The sequence below is a fragment of the Crocodylus siamensis genome, chromosome 4, assembly GCF_052110815.1.
Source record: "Crocodylus siamensis isolate JL-2025a chromosome 4, ASM5211081v1, whole genome shotgun sequence".
NCBI classification, from domain to species: domain Eukaryota; kingdom Metazoa; phylum Chordata; order Crocodylia; family Crocodylidae; genus Crocodylus; species Crocodylus siamensis.
In genome coordinates this window covers 199729603-199748692 of record NC_143398.1, presented here as the reverse complement: position 1 = coordinate 199748692, position 19090 = coordinate 199729603, and the positions used below count along the sequence as shown (strand labels likewise).

The 19090-nt window shown below is 40.0% G+C and overlaps 1 protein-coding gene and 1 non-coding gene across 2 annotated transcripts in view; one reads left to right on the top strand and one right to left on the bottom strand.

Moving 5' to 3' along the window:
- Positions 1 to 3406: 3406 nt before the first annotated feature.
- Positions 3407 to 19090, bottom strand: part of CCDC141 (coiled-coil domain containing 141) — a 180316-nt gene continuing 164632 nt past the window's right edge. The window contains exons 25-28 of the mRNA XM_090041708.1: positions 17141 to 17313; positions 4167 to 4321; positions 3938 to 4067; positions 3407 to 3841 (exon numbers count right to left, since the gene is read on the bottom strand). Coding sequence (XP_089897834.1) covers positions 3669 to 3841; positions 3938 to 4067; positions 4167 to 4321; positions 17141 to 17313 — 631 coding nt within the window. The 3' untranslated portion in view covers positions 3407 to 3668. The remainder of the gene's footprint in view (positions 3842 to 3937; positions 4068 to 4166; positions 4322 to 17140; positions 17314 to 19090) is intronic.
- LOC149867411 (small nucleolar RNA SNORD36) lies at positions 7908 to 7976 on the top strand. Its single transcript, XR_016442158.1, has one exon. It is a non-coding gene; the product is annotated as a small nucleolar RNA SNORD36 (small nucleolar RNA).

Below are 19090 nucleotides of genomic sequence, written 5' to 3'. Positions count from 1 at the left end.
CCTCCTCTTAAAGACCCCCAGGGTCTTTGCCAGCACCACTTCTCTTGGAAGTTGGTTCCAGATCCTAGCTGCCCTGACCGTGAAGTAGCGCCTCCTGATGTCTAGCCTGAATCTACCCTCTGCCAGCTCGTGGCCGTTATTCCTGGTCATTCCTAGTAGTGCTTGGGGGAACAGGGACTCCCCCAGTGCCTGCTGGTCCCCCCTGCTTATTTTGTAAATGGCCACTAGATCCCCCCTCAGCCTTCTCTTGTGCTGCCCCCTGATCATGCTGTCCCTGGCTCTGTCAACTTTTACTGGCAGCTAGGAGCAGATAAATATTAATGTTCTAAAATTTTAGGTGCCCCAAAGGCTGGCTAGAATGGCCTGGTGGGTTGGATCTGGCCCGTGGGCCAAATGTTGTCCCCTGCCCTTAAATACCTACTAAAAGTTTGGTAGATCTTTTAGAAACTATGAAAAGCACAGAGAACATTCAGATATTGATTTAAGAAACATCACTAATTCAGATGAAGTTGCAAGAATGCCACAAAAATAAGTGGCGAACCTACAACACAATAAAATGGCCGGTCTACATTTTACAATATAGTAATGCACAGTATCAGTATAGCTGATTTTCCGTGGAGATGATTTTCCTAAATTTTCTTGCAGAGAAAAGTCAAGATAATTTGTTTTATATTGAATACAGCCATATTGAAGGACTTTTGTTTTAGACCATTTCAATATGAAACCAGGACCACTTTGACTTCTATTTATGTCTCATACGAGTTGTAGTTGAGGTACCTCATTTTCTCCAGCTCTTTGGTCAAATTTTATCTCTCACACGATTTAGCTGTGTCATAGGAATCCTTACTTAGGTTTGACAAATGCAGATCCTTGCCCCTTGGGGATGTTGAAATGACACATTTCATCAGGTTTGGATCCATTTTTTTCCAGAATTACTTGTTCCATAAAAACTTCTATATTTCAACTCTTTACCAGAATATCAGACAGAGAGAGTCCCCATAGGAAGGGAATAAAAACTTTCTTTCAGGTCTCCTTGTTAAATATGTAATCAAGGTATCACAGTATCGGCCATCAGCATAAATTGTCATTTCTTCCTCTGACTTAATTTAATCATTTGTCTACCCCCAACCTAGTTTTCTACTAGGACTCTTTGTCCAACCAATACCAGTCCTCTCACACCATTGGCTCCTTGTCTGAGCCAATGCCATCCCCAGCTTTTTCAGTCTATTTCAGTCTCCTCCCCTAGTCCAAGATTTCTAATTAAAGTAAGAGTGAATTGATATGAGAGAGAAGTGGATTAACCAAACTGATATAGCATATATAATGACTAGGGAGGACAACCTTCCCTTCTCTCTTCCTCCCTTCCCCAGCTCCCCTGCCACACAAAACCTCTTGCCTTTGAGTTCTTTGATCAAGTAAAAGATAGACAATTTATAAAAGCATAAACTATTGCATGGTGGACAGAGGCAAGATTCACTTCAAGGAATATCAACAATTTGTATCCCACTAAAGCTCTCAAATTTGGATAGCAGTGACTTTCACCTCATATCATAGTCACCTTTGGCATATTTTAAAATCAGGTTATGATGCTTCTTACATTACATGCATCTAATTCAAATGTACAAGTCATAGCCACAATTAATGCCAACCAAATTGTGCCTCTCAAACACTGAAAACAATTTCCACTTCAGTCAAAAGCACAACAACAATTTATATTATATAGCTAATAAAAATGCACTGGATCTTGATAAAATGGTTTGTATCCATTTGCAAACTCCTTCAGATTTTTTACCTAAAAAATATTTTTTAGAAATAATTAGTTATACATTTCTTGACATTTATATTCCAACTCTCTGTAATATGAACCATATCATACTTGTGATGCTAGTCATCACTGTAACTGGGGGTAATACTGGACTGAAAGCTGAGTACAAGTCAGCAGTATACCCTTGGTTCAAAAAGCCAATAGCTTACCAGGTTGCTTTAGGAGGTATGCCACCTGCAAGTCAAAGGAAGTGATTCCTTCACTCTATTCAGAACTGGTAAGGTCTTACCTGGAGTATTCAACACTGATGAGGCTTTACCTGGAGTACTGAGTCCAGTTTGGCACTGCATCAGGAAAAATGAAGAGTTTATCTCCATCCTCAGAAAGTTTTTTTGGAGAAAGGTTAGGTAAAAGCCATGTTTATACAGGAATAATTTTGTCTTGAGCAGGGGGCTGCAATAGGTGACCACCCCGGGTCCTTTCCAACCCTATTTTCTATGACTTAATAATCCTTCACATCTTTTTTGTGGCTGCCATATTGGTAAAGATGTGGGTATAACAGTCATCATTCACTTCTAGCCTAGTACAGGCAACCCCTGCTTAATGTGGTTTCGCTTACCACAGTTTTGCTATAGTTCTCATTTAAAATACTGCTTTGCACACAGCACATTTCGTTATAATGCTGTGCGTGGAAGTGGGGAGAAGTGGCAGCATCGGCATTGAGTGAAATGGTGAGTGACAGCTGGCATGGGCCCAGGGCGGGGTGGCAGGAGTGCAGGGTCCACTCCAGTCCACTCTAGCTGGTGGGCAATAATGAGAAGGGGCAAATGGGAGGGCAGGCAGTGGGCATGAGTGCAAAGACCAGGCTGGTGGGGCCCACAATGGGGCAGCAGGAGCACAGGGTCCTGGAGTGGCCAGTGGCACTGGAGCAGCCAGTGGGTGGGCACGGAGGCAGTGGCGATGGCAGCAGTGAGAAGGGGTGGGTGGGGGCATGACCACAGAGCCTGGGCCAGTGCCTGGGGCCAGGGTTGGTGGGGTGGCAGGAGCACAGGGACTGGGCCAGGGCCAGTGGGGTGGCAGGAGCATGGGTCCCAGGCCAGTGCCCAGGGCTGGTGGGGCAGCAGGAGCACAGGGCCTGGGACCAGGGCTGGCAGGGCAGCAGGAGTACAAGGCCTGTGTCGGTGCATGGAGCCAGGGCCTGCAGGAGCACAGGGCCAGGGCTGGCAGGGCCCAGGGCGGGGTGGTAGGAGCATGGGGTCTGGGCTGGCAGTTGGTGCTGCAGTGCCCAGCGGGTGGGCATGGAGGGGTGGCCAGAAATGGTGGAACCTGTTTTATTTATCTACATTCATATCTATAGGAAAATGGGTTTTGCTTAGCACAGTTCCACTTGACACTCATTTTTTTCAGAACTAAATAAGAGCGCTAAGCAGGGTTGCCTCCATTCCCAATTCATGAATGCAAGAATTTATGCAAATTGGGGCACTTTTAGAATAAGCAACAATTGTAAATTGCATAGAACAAATTTCTAATCCTGTGGTCATCTCACGTACAAAAAACTAGAGGTAGATCTTTGGGCAGTGATGGTGGTAATGCCTATTTTAATTTGTTCAAGCAAATGAAACAAACACAATTGACTTAACATGAAGTTTTGTACCACTCTTTATTTCAAAAATGCCTTTGAGACATTCCTGTTTGGAGATTTTATTAGATACAAAATTATAAGAGTTTTGACTAAAGCAGAATATTTTACATACATTCTATATTGTAGGGTACATTAATTATATTATGAAAAGGTCTCATGATCAGTATATTGCCAGATAAAAAAATAAATACAGATGACAGATTAAATAGCTCCTTTACATAATGCCAAATTTTGTGAAATTAAGAAAACAGTGCCCTATGCTTAAGTCATAAATGTAGGTGACCAATGTTTTGCCATTTGCCTTTGACCTCTCATCTGATACATGACTTGACCTTTGACTACTTCAGTGGTAGTGACACTCACTTTTACAGACAAACATGCTTCATCCCATTTTGTTTCAGTTACAGTGGTAATATCTGCTTTGTTATTTTTCTCTGAAACAAGATCTGTACAGCAGTGAAAGCAGGGATGAGACTCTTGTTTATTATATGGATGTACCTAAAAATGTGTATCTGGAGAGAGAGAATCACCTACAACTTTTAGGAAAGCTGAACAGTGTGCCTCTCCAACTTCATTGCTGGCAATACAGACATATTTCCCAGTGTCAGCAAGGACAACATTTCTTTTTAAAAGGTAATAGCTGTCTCCTAATTTATCAATCTGAAAGACAATAAAATGCATACAGAAGATTATTAGTAGCACCCAGAGGCACATACTCTGTCCCTCCCCATGGAACATTTTAGGAAAGTTAAGACATACACTAATGTCTCCATCTACCACTTGGATATCATCCTTAGTCCAAATGACATTTGGTCTGGGTCTTCCATGTACAGTGCAATGCAGGATTAAATCTTCTCCTTCTTGTAGAGTTTTATGTCCAAATTTTTGTATAAAGTCTGGCAGTTTTCCTTGTACTGAAAAAAAGTGCATGCTAAACTTGAAATGGCACAACTAAAAGAAGAAACTACTCTCCGATTACTACTTTGTAGTGTATGGACAACTATTAATGCAATAATAGTGGCCAAACATTTTTAATCTATGAGAAACAAAAGAGGGAATAGGGTATCTGAATAAAACTCTTCTTGATGAATAGAGGAGTTAAGAATCTAAAAACTTTCATGCATTGGCACTGTGGTATTAATTTTGAGGTAGTGTTAGATACATTCTTTGTGTGGGTATTGAATAAACATAAGGCTGGATTACAACATTGCAGTGAATAGTACAAACACATATCAAGACTAGAAATACCCATTTTAGGCTTACAGATGCATGCTTTTTTCTTTACTCTGTGTATCTGTTCCATCCTTCAAAGTTGGGATCTTACTGGTATACAAAAATGCTATTTTATAGGAGTGAAAAGGTTCATGTGTTACTTAACTTTCAGTTAAATACCATCTTGAAGATGGCAGTGAAAGAAATGGAGTAGATTTTCAAAAAAATACAACCATGTACTTTTATACTACAAGAAGCCAGATCTCTTTTCTCCCCACATTAAAAGTACGTGCTCCTTCCTCCCATCTTTCACAGGCTTAATGTTCCATACCACACTATACAAATTTAAGTGATACTAAGTTAACCAATACTTTCCATGTGACCCAGATTATTTTGAAGGTAAATCCTTTTTTGTACCTGAGTATCTAATAATCTTAGAATAGTGAGTCTTAATCAGGGTGCTGGGGTACTCAGGGGTGCTGTAAGATCCTTAGAAGGGTGCTGCAAAGTGTGAGAAGATAAGTATGAGGAGATAAGTGCAGACTCAGGCTCAGTCCCTGCCTGGTTGTTCCCCTCCCCAGCTTCCCAGCCCCTCTGTAATTCCTTGCACTGTAACAAATAAGTTCTTTAAACTCACAGAAGTTATGAAGGGGTGCTTTGAGTCTACAAAGGTTAGAATCACTGTCTTAGAAGAACAGACAGTGTTTCAGGGCCTTCTTCAAATTAAAACTCCCAGGCTTTTTTTAACGTTTATCAAATTCTAAGCCTTCTGGCAGAGCAACTCCATACTTGCACCAGGGCAACTCCATTGCCTCATTAGAGTTACTCCTGCAATATAACAGCATATCAATGTACCCTTCATTCTAGTGCTCAGGAACAAGTAGTGACTGACATCAAATGTAAAAATGTTCTCAGTCCTCTTGGCATAAACAGTGGCAACTTCAGGAATATCAGCAGGATCAGACATTTTCACCAACCTGTTCTAATGAACCTATTTCTTTCAGTGGACTTGCTGGCTATGGACTTTTAATTCACAACTACAGTGATAATTGTAAGCCTTTGCTGCCTCTGCATCTGTCCCCCTACAAAAAGCCTTTGCACAGGGACCATGTCACTAGTGAGTAGGGCATGGCAGCAAGTGTGGCCAGCACAATCTTGTGTCCTTTTTATCTCCTGACTACATTAAGAAAATGGCTATGACAATTAGCTTAGAAGGTTCAAACAATCATTTTTTGCATTGTATGCCTAACAGAGACACAACGTGTGTAATGAGCCCCTCTTGAACTGAAGCAGAGGCTTTAAACCACAAATAAATAATTGGTGTGGCTGGCACAGTGGAAAAACAGCCTACTGGTGACATATTAACTTTGTCAATTGAAAACAAATAACATTTGATTATTGCTAGCTATAGAGGATGGGTTTGTGCACTCTGATTTCTGAAGAGCAGACATTTAAATGATTGTTGTACAACAGAACTGCAAGGTAGAAATGATCCAGATTTGATTATTTTGGCTTTCTGTTGAATGCTAGTGTATGCTCAAAGTTAGTTGCACAAATTGATTTAAAAAATATAACTTTTGATCTTCTAAGCTTATCATACTCTTGGGAAACTGGAAGGAGATGGACATTCCAGGTCTTCAGTGGCATCATTCTAATTTCTCTCTATAATGTTTCAGAATGCCTAAAATCTGTCATGGGTCCAGGGCTGCCTGTTACAACAGCTGATACTAGTTTTACTCTTGGATTTCATGCTTAGAGTAAAGAATGAATAAGTTTTGCAACAAAGTGTTAAAATTGCAGTCAGATGAAAAAGTTATTGGGGTGGGGGAGGAGCCAGATGAAAAAGATGTGTCAACATACAGTTTTCTGGTTACCTAGCAAGAGAAGCAATGAAAATACATACGAAATGCAATTTCTCATATCATTCTTAATTTATTACATAGTGTTCCTTACCTGCACCTCCCCACCTTAGTAAGTGCAACTAGTAAGTGAATGATGATAAATTACATTTAACATTCACATTAGACTATTTTACTTCACACAGGTGCAGCAACATGTGTACTTAATGTGATGCAATAAATTCTAGTGCATATAGAGCCAGAGTTTATATTGCTCCCATTTACATGTGTACCCAGGACTGCACCATGTTGAGCTGGGTTGGAGCAGTGTTTTTAGGCAAGGGACCTAGGGGGTCATCCTGCCAGCCTGGAGCTGCTCTGATCTGGCTCAGTGTGCTGCAGAGGGGCTGGCTGGGGCACAAGGGTACCCCAGTATGAGGCTAGCCAGCAGGCAGCCCTCTCACTGAAGCACTCTCATGCCCCAGCCAGCCCCATCAGCATCTACATGTGCGTTGCTGCACACTTAAGAATATCACCATAGGATAGTACTTGTGGTTACAAGTACTAACCTATGGTGAAGTTAATTCATTTACTGTGGCCTAATAGGGCTGCACATGTACACACTGGGCACATCTACATGTGCGCTTTAATGAGAATTAGCCTATTTTAATGCTCATTAAAGGGTCACAAAAACCCATGTTCTTTCAGTTATGTGCATTAAAATAGGCTAATGCACATTTTTCTACTATCTCACAATGGCGGTACTAGATTTAGTGCGCATTACCTAAAGTGCATTAATGAAAATGTAGACGTGCTCACTGTGACTTTTCTCTGTAGCTAATTAGTCAGCTCCACAATAAACGTGTTGCATAGATGTACCCATGCACTACTAATCTATCTCCTTTTGGAGCTAATATTTACAAAATTATGAGCAGCTTCATAAAATGATATTTAACAACACATTTCAGCTTTTCTCTTCCTAACATGAGACTTTGCTAAATAACTGTTCTGGACAGACAATATGTAGTTAGCAAGAGATTTCAGGCCCTGTCTCTACATTTAAACTAGAAATAGTAGCTTTATATCAAGGACTAATGAAGGAACTCTAATGTTTTTATAACATCTCTACTTGTCTCAAACTACCCTTTTCATTTTTGCAGAACTCCATTACCTAGGTCAGCAGTCAGGAACCTTTTAATGCTGTGGGCCGGAATGACGCAGTTTGGGTGTGAGGTAGGTGGGCGCTACCTGGTAGGAACCTACCTGCCACTGTCTCTTTTCTCCATGGCAACACAGGGAGAGTGCCTGCAACTGGGACTTTTCGCCCACAGCACCATGGGAAAGCAATTGCTGCCAAGGCCCACTGCTGCTGAATGTCCGTGCCTGCAGGACAGATCCAATGAGCACTGTAGGTTGCCAACCCCTGACTTAGGACTAATGCAGGCTCACAGTTGCATGATGTAATTTTCAGATCTGAACTTTACATGAAGAAAAACAAATCCTAGCATTTTAAACAGCTTGCTTAATCAGCCTCAGCAAGAGCCAAGCCAAGATTAGTTTATAAGTGTTGCCTTGCTCAACAAAGTCCCCCCCAAAGTAAGTGTTGCCTTGCTCAGCAAAGTCCCTGCAAAGTAAGCATAGGGTAAATCATACTACACCAGAGTTTCCTCAGAGGAAGAGATTCACTTTCTTATCCTCAAGTCCAGCCATCTTTGAATTCACAATTGGAAGGAGAGCTTCAAGCCTCCCACCCCACTTCCCTCTTCTGTGGTGACTCACTGATTACTTACACCTGGCCAATCCCAGTCATGGCCCTTCTGAAGAAAGATAGCATTTAATCTTTGTGGGTCTCACTGGAGCATTGAGTAATATGAACATTGATCAGTGCATAAAAGCTTTGCTAGAGGGCTGACTAAAGCAGGCCTCACCAAAGGCTGAGTTTACACCCACCAGGGCCTTAGATTGGAAGGCACTTGGGAGATTAGGCTTTACAGACCTCTAAGGAGACTGATAAAGTTGATTGTTAAGACTGGTGCCAGAGTACAGAACACACACGATAACAAGAGGACACACAGTGATTAGGGTAATTTGGTAGAGATATTTGTGTGTTCTATGTACACTTCCAAGGTATACAGAATTGTTTTGATCTATATATAAGAGCAGTACTGGAAACCCTGGGAACCATGCATAAAGCCTAGGGGATGCATATGTGAGTTGTGCCTATGCCTTACAGTGAGCATCCAGGGCTAACACCTTATAAATTGTTGGACATGTTTGTTAGTGAGTTGGTACTTTGTAAACCTGGCCAAGTATTTAGCACTAAACTGAGTTTGTAGTCATTCTTTGTGTAACATCAGGGTCTGTAAGGAAACAAAAGCTGCAGTAGCACAGGCAAGCTGACAGAGCAGAGTGTTCATACACAGGGAACTACACTACAAGACAATGGAGGACAGCAATCCTTTTCCAATCTTCTCCTACCTGAACTTCTGTGAATGCCTATCACACAGTTCCACCCCATTACATATAGCTGGGAAGTCTTGCTCACTGCCACTCTCTTTTTCAGTGAGTATATAAAGATAGACAGAAAAAAAGGGGAGGGTGAATTATCTAGATATATTTTTAAGTAATATTGCTGTCTCAAAGATATAGGGCTTGAGTTTCAAGATAATTTTCCATTTTAAAAGTCAATCATTTAGCAAGACATGTAAATCTATTTGTACCTGTAATGAATTGTAATGTACCTGTAATGTTCAAAATTGTGAGTGCAATTAATGAATGTCAAGGTTTAATAAAAATCTTATAGTTTAATAGTCAGTTTGCATACAAATGATGACAAGAAGGAGGTGTATATAAAGTATGCATCATTCAGAAAATGTTTTTCTGTGGTAGCCTGAAAGCAAAATTCATGCTTTCATATGTTTACTGTAATATTTGTAATAAAATGGGCATTTTTGTGTGCCTAGAATAGTTAACATGGAATGAAGGAATATTGCTCTCAAGCTGCTTATCTTACATACCTGAAACAGAAGGGTTCTGCAGTTTTGACCACCAAATTTGAGCACTCTTTGGGCTCACAGAACAAAGATATTTTAATATGAACTCTGTTGATATTTTTTGTTTTTCTATGCAGACTAACAGTGTGCCTGGATACTATGCACAGAATAAGAGAGAGACATTTAAATTTAGCAGTGATTTAAATATGAGGAAAAATGTAACAATGCTTAATAAGACGAATGAAAATCAAGCATCGGACAAGCTAACACTCACCAAACAATGAAGAATACTTAGAAACAATATTATCATTCTGGAACAATCATACAGTCAGCTTTGGCATTCTATTTACTAATATCTACAAAAGGGACAAGGGAACCCTCTTAACATTTTTTTAAATAAGATTTATTAATTTTATTGAATACCACATGTACTCAAATCCAAGACAAAGTCCTGTCCTCTCCTCCCCCCCGCGCAATCAGCACGGGGGAAAAAAAGCCTTGCCTTCCATTTGTGTATGAGCCCAGGGCAGGTAGTGGCGCAGCTGTACTGGATGTCTTGTTTGTGCAGCTTTGGAGGGGGGTCCCTGTCCCACCTCCTAGCTGCCCTTTCCCCACTGCTGCTTACCTTCTGCTCTGGCTCCAGTCCTTCCAGCTTGAACCTGGCCCAGCTGGGTGGTGCTGCTACTTCTTCCTAGCCAGGCTGGGCTGGGCTGGACCAGGGCTACCCTTGCTGCTGACTGCCCTGGAGCAGGAACACAGCTTCAGATGATAAGCGGTGGGGTAGAAGAGGGGCGGGGGTGAAGGAGGGAAGGGAAGGACAGACATCAGGGATCAGACACAGGCACGGCTAGGGTGAGGCTGCAGGCTGCAGGAAGGAGCAGGAGGTACAGGGCAGGGAAAAGCAGGGGACAGGAGGCAAGCAGGGCAGGCAGAGGCACAGAGGGACAAGGGGCATAGGGACAGGGGAGTCTGCCTTGTTGCCTTCCACTTTCGCCTTCCCTGTCACAGTGGTGGTGGTGGTGGTGGTGGTGGTGGTGGTGGGTACAAATTTAAGATGACCTTCCACTAATTCTAACACATTTATAATTTTCTATGTATAGATTTGATTTTTTGAGGGTTGTCTTAAATTTGAAGTCATCTTGGATTCAGGTAAACACAGTCATTATGTTACCTCCTTTTAAAAAATAAAACTATTTGTTATCTATTCAGATTTTTTTTAGCTTCATACTGCTTTCCTTTCCCCGCTCCTTTCCCTAGTCACTCACTGGTAGCAATACTGTGGGTACCATGTCTACCTATTGTCAACTATTGCCAAAATAGGCAAAACTTCATTGAAAACACTGGGAATTTTGCCTGAGATGTAGTCAAAAAAGGACTGCAGTATTTAGGTCTACATGAAGATCACATATTGGATTTAAAATGAAACTACATGTTGTGACAACTAAAAGTTTACAGGCTCAGCCTGCTGCTTTTAAAACCAATAGAAAAACCTCTACTGACTTTTACCAGGACCAGAACTGGGTTTCCTAGAGGAAATTTACCTCAGTGGCCTTAGATTCCATTTATGTTCTTGTCACTGAGGTTAGATAATGGAAAGGTCACTGCAGTGAACTTCACTTTACCCATGGACTCATTTAAATTCATTTCCCAGATTCAGACAGGACACTAAAGATACCTTACCTGTTGTTTACAAAAAAGGCATTTTATAAAGTGTAAAACTTCAGCAGTCAGTAAAGCCTGTTTGGTGAATGAGATTACTCCCAAAAAAGTCAGGTGATGTTTGAACTACCACTTTCCTTCATAGGTTTTTCAAAGAAAGGGCAGCATTAAATCTTTTAAGTCTTTTTTGCTAGAGGCCTGAGCAAGCCCTCTTTCCCAAGGTTCTCCACCTTGGGAAGAAAAACCTGCAGCATCCTTATAGGCTTGGCAGTGCTACGCTGGCTAGCACTACGGAAGAAAGAGACTTGGGGGTCATCACTGACCACAGGAGGAACATGAGCCTGCAATGTGATGCTGTAGCTAGTAGAGTGACCAAAATGCTGGCTTGCATCCATAGGTGCTTTTCAAAAAAACCCCAGCATGTCATTCTCCCCTTGTAGTCAGCCTTGGTGAGGCCGCAGCTGAAGTACTGTGTCCAGTTTTGGGCTCCACACTTCAAAAAGGATGTGGAGAAGCTTGAGGGAGTCCAGAGAAGAGCCACGCGCATGATCAGAGGTCAGGAAAACAGACCCTATGGCGACAGGCTGAAAGCCATGGGGCTCTTTAGCCTGGAAAAGCGCAGGCTCAGGGGTGATCTGATGGCCACCTATAAGTTTATCAGGGGTGACCACCAGTATCTGGGGGAGCATTTGATGACAAGGTTGAATGGTCATAAACTACTGCAAGATTATTTCAGGCTGGACATAAGGAAGAAATTCTTTACTGTCCAAGCCCCCAAGGTCTGGAACAGCCTGCCGTCAGAGGTGGTTCAAGCACCTACATTGAACATGTTCAAGAGTAAATTGGATGCTTATCTTGCTGGGATCCTATCACCCCAGCTGACTTCCTGCCCTTTGGGTGGGGGGATGGACTCGATGATCTTCCGAGGTCCCTTCCAGCCCAAATGTCTATGAAATCTATGAAGTCTAAGAAATTCTCCTTGACTCTTCAGGCAAAGATCAGAGTCTTCCATGCTACACTGAGACTGGAAGCTAGCATTAATAACAGGTACATAACCCATAGGGATCTGAATATCACCAGAAAAAGGATGGATGTGATAGAGATCAGTTTCATACATATCCATTTTCTACATTGTCCTCTGATTCCAGTCCTGACTCATTTAAGACTTCTCACTCATGCTGACATCAGTTACAGAAAAAAATCTGAAAATCTAGAAATTTTCTAAAAATTAGTTAATCATATATTGGACATAAATGACACTAAGCAGCCATATCCAAATGCCTCAGCTTAAGCTACCATCAATTCCTTTCCAGTTGCATATTAGTGATGGAAGAATTTATAGTCTAGGCATCCCCCTCTCTTATTTTTTAGGAGTGTTAGGGAGTTCCTTTCCTTTAGCTGGGATCTCACTCCAGGAAAGCTTGCTTTGCTAACATACGGTTTACAGACAGAAATTACACATAAACCAGTTTATAATTAATCAGAAACTGGTTTAAACCTGTAACAGAACAGAAGTTCAGTACACATAAATCAGTTTCAAAATGGCTGAAACTGGTTTAGGATAAACCTGGTTGAATGCAGTATTAGACTTTACTGATTTGGGTCAAACCAGTTTATGAAACTTCTGTTCCAGACCCCTTCCTCATTCAAGTTAAATCACAGTCCCCTAACATCCCAGCATGCTTTCTAGCCCTGGGCTGGGCTGTCTACTTCAGCAGAGAAGGTCAGAGGTGTGGGGTGAGAGGCAGGGACTGCACCCTCCCCTCCACCCCAGCTGGGATCTGGGGCCAGGGAGGGGGTTAAACTTCTTTGCCCCCAAGTACAGAGCTGTCCTGCCCTGCCCTGTCCTGCTAAAAACTTACTGATAGCTGCAACTGTGAACTACAAAACCCAGAGGCACCTGGAAACAGGAAGAGGAAGTGATGAGCAACCCTGAAGAGTCCTGCTGCTGTGATTATGAGCTGAAAATTGCTAAAACCTCAGAGGCAGCAGGAAGAGGAAGTGAATACACAACCCATGCTATGAGCCAGAGACCCATGTTTTAGCACCCCCTGGCTTCTGGCCTGAGCCACTGCAGGTATGTGGCTGCATTTCCTGAATTAAAGTGAATGTGTGTCCAGTTGTTTCTCTGTTTAATCTCTGCAGCTTAAACTAACCTGCAAAGACTGAATCAATTTAGCCTCAGGCTTTTTGACTGTCTGTACTTAGTCACAGAGACCCAGCCTAGACTTCTATTTGTATTCCACAAATAACTCTCTTCTAAAGAGAAAGATTACAGAGTGCTGTCCCAGCCCTCTCAACTGAGGTATATAAATAGCAGCAGAGTGATGCCCTTCATAGCTCTGAACTTTCCATAGCTTTGCTAGTTTTATTCTAAGTCATGTATTTACAGTTACAGTAGAGACATAACCTTGTGTGCATCTCCTGTAGTGCTCTTCAGCATTGCCAACTCTTGTGAAATTACCACGAGTGTTGTGATATTTGGGATTCAGTATAAAATCTTAGTTCCCAAAGATAGATTAGGCTTTCATTTTGTAAAAAAAAAGTTCATTTTTAGTCTCCATTACTGCAGATAACAGTCTGAAAATGTAGCCTTAGTACATCCTAAAGGAGCAAAACCCAGAAAACGAAAAGAATGTAAAATATAAAAGAATGTAAAAAAGAATGTACTACTTTTATACCAACTTCCTGATTTTTGAGGGTTTGACTCATCATTGATTAGGGCTGATTACACTGCGACCCTCCTAATAAAAACAGAAGATTCAAGTAGCTAGGGCTCCAGAAATTAGCAGTCTCTTGGGTTATCTAGGAAACTTACTGCTTCAGCTTAGACTTGCATAGAAAATGAACTGTGCAAAAAACAAAGCCATGGCTTTGGTACATAAGGAAAAGCCTCAGACCAATGAGGGGTTGTTTTTTTTTTTACTTTGACTTTGACTCCTGTATTACTGTTTAAATTCTAATTTACTTTAGTGTGATAAAAAAACAGCGAAAAATGAATTGGCACTGTATTAGACAAAGTGTTATTTCAAATACTGTTGCAAATTTACTGGCTGTCTGATTGTTTCCAGCATTCTGCTTATTATAAATAGAGATCAGGCTGTCAGAAAGTGACATTTCAGCCACAGGCAAAACATGAAAAACATCACACCATATTGGGAAGAATCTTTAGTCTTATCTCAATGCTTATTATAATATAAACACAAATATGCTTCTTTAATTTCTTTTGCTGTTTGTTTTGTAGCTATGTATGTGCATATATAGCTGCAAGGAAATATATATATAAAAACCGAACATTTCTTTTATGAAAATTGAAACATGAAAAATATTAGTAAATATTGCTTTATTGTAAAATGAAAATACACTTTCTGAAAAGTACTAAAAAGGATGGATTACCTGTACTTGGATTTTCCTTACAAGGATTTTCATGAGGTGGCTTGACTTAGAAAGAAAATTGCCCATTAATACAGCTTCTAGTCTTAGTATGTTATTTTCTCCCCATCCTGCTTACCCCCCTGCCCCTACCTTAGGACATGTTGACTTGCAGACATTTGTTGCCAAGTTACAAGATTTTAATGAAGTTGCAGCCACTGGGCCAGTAATCCAAATGCTTGTTCTTAGCCCCAGTAAGCACCTGCAATTTGCACTATCGATTCACTTCAGAGCATGCTGTACAGACAAGGGTTTATTTCCTTTTCGTAAATGTTGCAAGAAATTTAAGGTCCCCCCTATTATAAAATCCTTACACAAGCAAAGTCATTAGGTGAAAGCAGCAAATTAAAAATGCAAGGAAAATTATTTAGCTGTTTGCCTACCGTTTTTGTGGACAGATACAACATGTCTCAAAGTCTTATAAGAAATTAATCTCACTATTTAAATGCCTGAAGGTCTATCTGTGAAATCTTTCCATGGCAAACTTCCTTTCTTTTGTCAAAATATTAAATTTTTTCTGATCCAAAGTTATTACATCATCAAAACTATTTTTATAATAACATAATAGTATTTTGGTTTGTCCTTATCACAAATAAAATTCAACAGATGCAATTTTAAAAAAAATCACAATTAAAGTCAATTAATTCTCATTATTACAATTGTTTAAGAAAAACTCACAGAAAAATCCTCTATTTTCATTTTTATAGTTTATCTTATCATACACATTATTCTTCACTGGAATATTTTCCCAAATATGTTGATCTCTTTGAAAATAGTTTATCAAAATTAATTATAAACATGCTCAAAGCCAGATTAATAAAATATGATATTTCTCTTTTCATACTAACAATTGGGAGTATTATATAAGGTATCTACATGTTTCATTTAACATTTTGTAAAGAAGCAGAGAATGAATTAAAAGAATTGCAACATTGCATACTTCAGGCAGAGAGGTATGTTGAAAAGTTTTATTTTATAAACTGGCATTTATGGGACTATTGTACAAACTAACACTTCATCATTTATCTGACAGATATGCATCTGTTGGTTTAGACTGGTGGTTCTCAACCAGGTTGCTGTGGGACCCTGGGGTGCTGTGAGATCCTTTTAAGGATGTCACAGGGTGTAACCAATCTGAATGCTATTCAGGTATTTATACACATGGTCTGGGAGGTAGGGAGGGGGCTCTTTAATTAGAGCATCTCCAAGTGCTGCTCTAATTAAAGTGCCCAAAGTGTCATGTGTATCAGCATCCCTACACTGAAAAATGGCAGTGTGGGTGCTTTAGCTAAAGCTCGCCAAATGAGTTTTAGTTAAAGTACCTTCACTGCCATTTTTCAGTGCAGGGATGCTGATAGATATGATGCTAGAGTCTGCTGGAGTGCAGTAATTACCATGCTCCAGCAGACTCAATTAATTGAGTCTTCTCTAATGTGCTGTAATTACAGCCTCTTTGCACATGTATAGGTGGCCTTAGATCAGGGATGGGCAATTATTTTGGGCAGAGGGCCACTTACTGAGTTTCAGCAAGTCATCGAGAGCTGCATGACAAGCAGCTCAGGGCAGATTAATATTAATTTTCTAAATTTTTTAGGGGCCCCACAAGCCGGATAGAATGGCCTGGTGGGCTGCATCCGGCCCCCAGGTTGCAATTTGCCCACCCCTGCCTTAGATGCTACACACAATTCACAACTCAAACATTTCAAATAGGAATCCATGGTGTCAAAAACATTCTAACCTGTTGTGGTCTTTCTGAGTTCTTTGGATAGAAGAATCACTCCATTATTTTTTCATACTCAGGAAATGAGCCAGCTAAGAACTGGCATTTTTTTAAATACCTTGAGTCTGACTAGGGGAACCTTGAGCCTTAAAAGGTTGAGTCTCTGTCTAGATTGCCAAAGCTCCATTGACTTCAGCTGAATTCATCACAATTTACATCAGTTCAGTTCCACTTGTTTTCAAATTACTTACAGACACATTTTAGCTAAATGAAGCCCTAGTTTTTCCAACACCATGCATAGATCTGTTTATGGTGTTTGCCAGTATAGTTATACATTTTACGATTCTGTCCTATTTGGCTTTATTCTACACAGAGACATACCTAAAATGTACATGAGAAAAATACTATTAGAAATATGCTTTAAAGAAAAAACAACAAAAGTGCATCATGACATGTACAATGATTTAGGCACAGTACCTGCATACACTTTGACATATGATGTCTATAAACAACACAATCTGAAAGCTTTTTATACTTTGTTAACAGTAATGGTGGACATTTAGCCTGCAAAACTCAGCCATCATCCTAACAAATCATTTTAACTTTTTAAGATAAAGATTAACCTGACAAGGGAACATAAACATCTGATATAGCAGTGGTATTAAGAAAACAAGCAAGCTATCTAGTATGAAGCATAAATAGATTGTTACAGTTTGTGAAAGATGCAGTGAAAGATAACTGATTTAAAATTGTTTCAGTTCATGATCCGGTGCTGACAATACTGTACTTACTATGTGGACAGCCAGTACATTAGTAATACACTAATATAGATGACACACAACATTATCCAGTTTATTCTTGTGATAGGTGGCCCATTACCTTTCACATGGAGGATAGCACTTGATGAGATTGTGCCATTAGAATTTTTAGCTCGAGCAACATAGAGGCCAGCATCTGTATCAAACACCTTCTGAATGAACAAAGTATGCTTTGTCTCCTTTTGTAAGAGCTTAAAGTGCTCATCTGCAGTCAGTTTCTGGCCCTTCTTGTACCTGAAGCAGAGAGTCAGTTTTCAAGTCAGATTTACATCAGATTTTCTGAAGCAGGATTTGCTGATTTTAAGAGCACCTCTACAACAACTTGGCAATAACAGAAATTGATAGCTGCGGCTCCACTGATTCCCCCATTTGCAAATGGATTAATTTATTTGATTCACACAACCAGCTAAATACATTTAATATAAGACAGAAACAGGATTGCTGGCGAGCTGCTCTGCATGATTATGCAGCCTGTGTGGTGTCCCACTTACTTCAGCTGGGATTTGCAGAGACTTGCCTGGAAAAATTTTGCTATTGAAGGGTTAAATTCACCCTCCAGAGGACCTACAGGAGAAACTACACAGAACTTATCTCTGTCATTAATGGCTCTTTATTGGTGTGCAAAACGTAATACAAGTCCTCTGCACAAATATCAATTTTAGCCTCCCCCAAAAAGCAGTAAAGAGTAAGAAGCCAGTTTCCCTGCTACTCAGTTGTTGCAGATCCTCATTCAGTGTTAATGTAACTTCATGAACTTCAAGGAACCTTTTCCAATTTACATCAGTTGAGGATACAGCTTGCTAGGTTCAGCGGCATTTATATCTGATTTACTTTCTCTAAGTAAAAGGTGAAGCAGGCCCTGAATATTTTGTCTGTGTGTATGCTGCATTTAATATTACCTAAAGGCAAAACTCCCATCCCTATGACACTATATAAATCTGTGAAAAAAATTGCTAGTGATCCTGCACTGAATTTTTATTGTAAAATATGGCAGTTCAATTTTTATAAAACTGTGACCTAAGAGATATTCAATTTAAAGTTTATTTTGAGAAACAAGTTCTGCCAACAACATATTGCTTTGGGCTAATTGAGCTAAAAATATATTTGGAAGGACTTCTTAATTCACAAGCAGTACTTCCTGAAAGTGCAGAGGATGGAAATGGAAAACTAAATTACTATATTATTGATACAGGCAAAATGTACTGCTAGTGTTTCAATGTTGTAGGTAAAAATTCAGATTCTTAACAGATGGGTTTGCAGTTCTTAGTACATTGTAAAAGCACTCTCTCTCCCTCTCCCTGCAGCTGTATAGATATTTCTCCCTCCAGCTCTGTTTTTTCATGTGTGATGCCAGGCATTGCAAAAATGTGGACTAAAATATATCTGGGAGCAATATCCACCATTAGCAAATTCAAAGAGGGGCTTCCTTGGAAGAAACAAATTAATGACATATATATAGGGACTGGATTTTATAAAAATGAAGCAGCGTATGAAGACCTAAAAATAACTCTCTTTGAAATGTTCTGACCCCTGTCTCCATCTCTATCTTTTGCAAATCATTTCTTAATAGTCCTGCTGTTAAAAAAAATTATATTTTACCAGTTCTTATTTGTAAGAATTCCTACAAACACAAGATATAACAATATAATTTTAATCAATAAAAAACTGTACATATGACAGTGCAGGGGGGGAGAGTGAATATTTGCTTCAGACTTGGACTTCACTGTTTGGAGGCTTATTTTCTTTGTATTCAGTCTTTTTTCATAGTTTGAAAAAAAAATTGGGCAAGTGGCAGAGACAGTATAGAGGAGTCTACCTGCATTATGTTGACCCTGAAATATGAGTTTCATTTCACAAATCATTTTTAAAAAGTGGAATGTTAAACTGAGACATAATAGAAAAGTGCTGGCTGTGTTTGTTCAAAATAAATGTCTAATATGGTCACAAGTATTTTGACGCTTTGATTATTCCTGAAATTGAGAGCAATGACATTTCAAGTGGGTTAATGTTA